This window comes from Xenia sp. Carnegie-2017, unplaced genomic scaffold, assembly GCF_021976095.1.
Source record: "Xenia sp. Carnegie-2017 unplaced genomic scaffold, XeniaSp_v1 HiC_scaffold_26, whole genome shotgun sequence".
Classification (NCBI taxonomy): domain Eukaryota; kingdom Metazoa; phylum Cnidaria; class Anthozoa; order Malacalcyonacea; family Xeniidae; genus Xenia; species Xenia sp. Carnegie-2017.
Genome location: NW_025813489.1, coordinates 1,011,661 through 1,017,258, shown reverse-complemented (window position 1 = coordinate 1,017,258; position 5,598 = coordinate 1,011,661). Strand labels below are relative to the sequence as shown.

Below are 5,598 nucleotides of genomic sequence, written 5' to 3'. Positions count from 1 at the left end.
ATTTCAAGATATTAATCAGTTCGAGTTTTTAGACCTTGTAAATCCTAAACTATTTACTACATGGAAGGGCATAGTTCCACAGGAGAAGATCAATCTTCTCAAAGATAAGTATAGTCCTCTTTTTGACATCCAAACTTTGGAGAGTCAACTTTCCTTCATTTACAACGACAAGGACTTTCACAAAGAGTGCAGTAATGAGGTTCTTAAATACATCTTCAAATTTAATCTCCAGTCGAGTTTAGGTCAAGTGGTAAATTTGTTAAAATTGAATGGTGTGTTGGCAGTGGCAAGTGCTTCAGTAGAGAGGTCGTTTTCTTGCTTAAAAAGGGTAAAAAGCTATTTAAGAAATAGAATGGGTCAAGGTCGGCTTAGCTCTTTGTGTAGAATATCTATTCACAAAGATATCATTGAAAAGAAAGAGGAATCAGAGGTGTTGCATAACGAGGTGGTTGAAAAATTTGTAGAAAAACCCAGGAGGCTGGCCTTTTTTATAAATGATGAGTATAGTATGTGTTTTGATATTTGTTCGTATAATACATGGTACTTCATTGAGAAAATTAAGCATAACTTTAAAGAATAAAGCCATCCCTGTCTACTTGCCCCAATCTAAACAAGTTTAAACTAACAAGTAGAATGCTAAGAAAAATCTCTCTCTATGCACTTTAGAAGTGTCGTATACTATATTATTTTTTGTGCTAATACAAATTTCTTCTGTTTATGCAGGGCAGTGATGAGTAAATTATGTTTTAGGGGACAATTGTCTCCTGCGTAACGTTTCTCTGAGCCACCTTTAGTACCTTTTAACTAGTTGCAGTTTCAACGATTGCCACATTAAGAATGCAGCTAACAAAAATGGGTTTTTATAAATTATTGTACAACAAATAATTCGCCCTCGAAATCGCAGGAAATGCTGTTTCCAAGGCTCTGGATTTCAAAATTTTCTATTTTTTCTAGCTACGCCACTGGTTATAATACAAAAAATGATTGATATTTCAATTTATTAATAGATGATATTGTGTATAATCCACTTCGACTGTTATCCGCGTAACATTTATAGCTGAGCGCAGATGCAACAGATGGCTGACATGAATCCCAAATATCACAATATTCTTGTCGAATTTCCTGTTCATCTTTGTACTAATAAATAGCAAAACGACTTATCAAATAGCTTAGTATTGAAGTATTTGACACAACGGTCTTTTATGTTAAATAGTTAAATAACTAAAACAATTTCGATATGAATGTTTTTTTTCATGTTTAGCAAATAGTATTTATTTATTGCGAATTTTATTGGTATCTTTATTGATTTATGCCTGAATATCAATACTTGAAGTAACCAATTGTTATTGTTATTGTTATTATTAACTATTACTATTATTACTACTCAAGTTTTGAATAAGTTTCTTGTGCACTTCCAACATTTCCGTTTTCTGCTTCAAGACTTCAGCATTATGAGCTATCTCATTTTCAAGTCCCTGGAGATTTTTCTGTGCTTCCTCGAGTTCTTCGCGAACGCCCTTCAAACGCTTTTCGACATGATGGCGGCCAAGCCTTAGATCGCCATTACACGCCTCTAACTGGCCGATGTGATCTTCTTGCTCCTTCAAAACTTGCTTCAATTCAGTCATGGTTACTGTATCCATGTCGCAGCGACCTTTAAGGGTTGTGATCTCGCCTAGTCAAAAATTAAACGACATGGTCATGTTTTCAACAACAACAGCTTCCAGAGGAAGCAAATCTTGAATTCTTTGACAAAGAACTCTCGATGAGCTAACATTGAAATAAAAATAATATTAACACGATCAGGAGTGTTTTTAACGATTTTTACGGGCGAGAACACAAAAGAAAACCATTAAAACCTCGTGAATAAATAGACAACCACGTCTAACTCATTACTTCTTTGCGGAGGTAGATCGTCCAGAGTCCTGAGAAGGACTATTGGTGTTGATGTTGACTGACGTTTTGAAAACCTTAGCGGTAGTCATCTTCAGAATCAAGTCACTTACACGATACAAATACAGAAAAGCTTTATATGGATAACATTTATCAAATTCGTGATATCGTGTTACATCGTGGCAAATTTTCGTACCTGCTTTCGCGATTGACAGAGGCTTAACTAGAACGTTAAATGAGGGGTAAATATTCTTATAGTCAGTTTCGCCCGACAGATTTCTTTTGAAATTCAATTTAATTTCATCAGTAGGGCACAACAGAATATATGAATGTGAACACCCCTACACACAATTAACGTTCTAGTTACGCCTCTGGCGATCGCTGCAGATCTGCGACAATGCAACTAAAAGTGTTTAAGCCTGGCCCTCACTGGTGACATAAGGATAAGCATAAATGTGTCCTCACTTTCAAACTGCAATAAGCACAATTATCAATAAAAATAACAAGAAAAAAGAGTTTCGACAATCTTGTGCGTATGCAGCATGAATAAAACATCGCACAGAATAGAGAAAATCTAAACGTACAATTTACTAACCTCTTCTTTCGCCTCAAGCTTTCTACTCAAGTTTTGAATAAGTTTCTTGTGCACTTCCAACATTTCCTTTTTCTCCTTCAAGACTTCAGCATTATGAGCTATCTCATTTTCAAGTCCCTGGAGATTTTTCTGTGCTTCCTCGAGTTCTTCGCGAACGCCCTTCAAACGCTTTTCGACATGATGGCGGCCAAGCCTTAGATCGCCATTACACGCCTCTAACTGGCCGATGTGATCTTCTTGCTCCTTCAAAACTTGCTTCAATTCAGTCATGGTTACTGTATCCATGTCGCAGCGACCTGTAAGGGTTGTGATCTCGCCTAGTCGAAAATTAAATGACATGGTCATGTTTTCAACAACAACAGCTTCCAGAGGAAGCAAATCTTGAATTCTTTGACAAAGAACTCTCGATGAGCTAACATTGAAATAAAAATAATATTAACACGATCAGGAGTGTTTTTAACGATTTTTACGGGCGAGAACACAAAAGAAAACCATTAAAACCTCGTGAATAAATAGACAACCACGTCTAACTCATTACTTCTTTGCGGATGTAGATCGTCCAGAGTCCTGAGAAGGACTATTGGTGTTGATGTTGACTGACGTTTTGAAAACCTTAGCGGTAGTCATCTTCAGAATCAAGTCACTTACACGATACAAATACAGAAACGCTTTATATGGATAACATTTATCAAATTCGTGATTTCGTGTTACATCGTGGCGAATTTTCGTACCTGCTTTCGCGATTGACAGAGGCTTAACTAGAACGTTAAATGAGGGGTAAATATTCTTATAGTCAGTTTCGCTCGAATGATTTCTTTTGAAATTCAATTTAATTTCATCAGTAGGGCACAACGGAATATATGAATGTGAACACCCCCACACACAATTAACGTTCTAGTTACGCCTCTGGCGATCGCTGCAGATCTGCGACAATGCAACTAAAAGTGTTTAAGCCTGGCCCTCACTGGTGACATAAGGATAAGCATAAATGTGTCCTCACTTTCAAACTGCAATAAGCACAATTATCAATAAAAATAACAAGAAAAAAGAGTTTCGACAATCTTGTGCGTATGCAGCATGAATAAAACATCGCACAGAATAGAGAAAATCTAAACGTACAATTTACTAACCTCTTCTTTCGCCTCAAGCTTTCTACTCAAGTTTTGAATAACTTTCTTGCGCTCTTCCAACATTTCCTTTTTCTCCTTCAAGACTTCAGCAAAAAATAGAAAAGCCATTCATATACGTAAAAGCCATTCAATGAAATAGAAATGAGAATGAAATAGCCATTTTTTTCGCCCAGAGTCCTGAGAAGGACTATTGGTGTTGATGTTGACTGACGTTTTGAAAACCTTAGCGGTAGTCATCTTCAGAATCAAGTCACTTACACGATACAAATACAGAAACGCTTTATATGGATAACATTTATCAAATTCGTGATATCGTGTTACATCGTGGCGAATTTTCTTACCTGCTTTCGCGATTGACAGAGGCTTAACTAGAACGTTAAATGAGGGGTAAATATTCTTATAGTCAGTTTCGCCCGACAGATTTCTTTTGAAATTCAATTTAATTTATCAGTAGGGACAACGGAATATATGAATGTGAACACCCCACACAATTAACGTTCTAGTTACGCCTCTGGCGATCGCTGCAGATCTGCGACAATGCAACTAAAAGAGTTTAAGCCTGGCCTCATTGGTGACATAAGGATAAGAATAAATGTGTCCTCACTTTCAAACTGCAATAAGCACAATTATCAATAAAAATAACAAGAAAAAAGAGTTTCGACAATCTTGTGCGTATGCAGCATGAATAAAACATCGCACAGAATAGAGAAAATCTAAACGTACAATTTACTAACCTCTTCTTTCGCCTCAAGCTTTCTACTCAAGTTTTGAATAAGTTTCTTGTGCACTTCCAACATTTCCTTTTTCTCCTTCAAGACTTCAGCATTATGAGCTATCTCATTTTCAAGTCCCTGGAGATTTTTCTGTGCTTCCTCGAGTTCTTCGCGAACGCCCTTCAAACGCTTTTCGACATGATGGCGGCCAAGCCTTAGATCGCCATTACACGCCTCTAACTGGCCGATGTGATCTTCTTGCTCCTTCAAAACTTGCTTCAATTCAGTCATGGTTACTGTATCCATGTCGCAGCGACCTTTAAGGGTTGTGATCTCGCCTAGTCGAAAATTAAACGACATGGTCATGTTTTCAACAACAACAGCTTCCAGAGGAAGCAAATCTTGAATTCTTTGACAAAGAACTCTCGATGAGCTAACATTGAAATAAAAAATTTATTAACACGATCAGGAGTGTTTTTAACGATTTTTACGGGCGAGAACACAAAAGAAAACCATTAAAACCTCGTGAATAAATAGACAACCACGTCTAACTCATTACTTCTTTGCGGATGTAGATCGTCCAGAGTCCTGAGAAGGACTATTGGTGTTGATGTTGACTGACGTTTTGAAAACCTTAGCGGTAGTCATCTTCAGAATCAAGTCACTTACACGATACAAATACAGAAACGCTTTATATGGATAACATTTATCAAATTCGTGATATCGTGTTACATCGTGGCGAATTTTCTTACCTGCTTTCGCGATTGACAGAGGCTTAACTAGAACGTTAAATGAGGGGTAAATATTCTTATAGTCAGTTTCGCCCGACAGATTTCTTTTGAAATTCAATTTAATTTCATCAGTAGGGCACAACGGAATATATGAATGTGAACACCCCTACACACAATTAACGTTCTAGTTACGCCTCTGGCGATCGCTGCAGATCTGCGACAATGCGACTAAAAGTGTTTAAGCCTGGCCTCATTGGTGACATAAGAATAAGAATAAATGTGTCCTCACTTTCAAACTGCAATAAGCACAATTATCAATAAAATAACAAGAAAAAGAGTTTTGACAATCTTGTGCGTATGCAGCATGAATAAAACATCGCACAGAATAGAGAAAATCTAAACGTACAATTTACTAACCTCTTCTTTCGCCTCAAGCTTTCTACTCAAGTTTTGAATAACTTTCTTGTGCACTTCCAACATTTCCTTTTTATCCTTCAAGACTTCAGCAAAAAATAGAAAAGCCATTCATATACGTA

General features: G+C 36.9%; 1 protein-coding gene across 2 annotated transcripts; it reads right to left on the bottom strand.

Annotated features, from left to right (window-relative positions):
• Positions 1–1,244: 1,244 nt before the first annotated feature.
• On the bottom strand, positions 1,245–2,780 carry LOC124453949. Of its 2 annotated transcripts, XM_047004776.1 has the most exons (3): positions 2,485–2,780; positions 1,719–1,720; positions 1,245–1,675 (listed from the first exon to the last, which is right to left on the bottom strand). In XM_047004776.1, the coding sequence occupies exons 1-3, from the start codon at positions 2,771–2,773 to the stop codon at positions 1,631–1,633; spliced, it is 336 nt and encodes a 111-aa protein (XP_046860732.1). In that variant the 5' UTR covers positions 2,774–2,780; the 3' UTR covers positions 1,245–1,630. The 2 variants fall into 2 exon arrangements, with proteins under 2 accessions (XP_046860732.1, XP_046860733.1); XM_047004777.1 differs by lacking the exon at positions 1,719–1,720 and having other exon boundaries at positions 2,489–2,780.
• Positions 2,781–5,598: the final 2,818 nt, after the last annotated feature.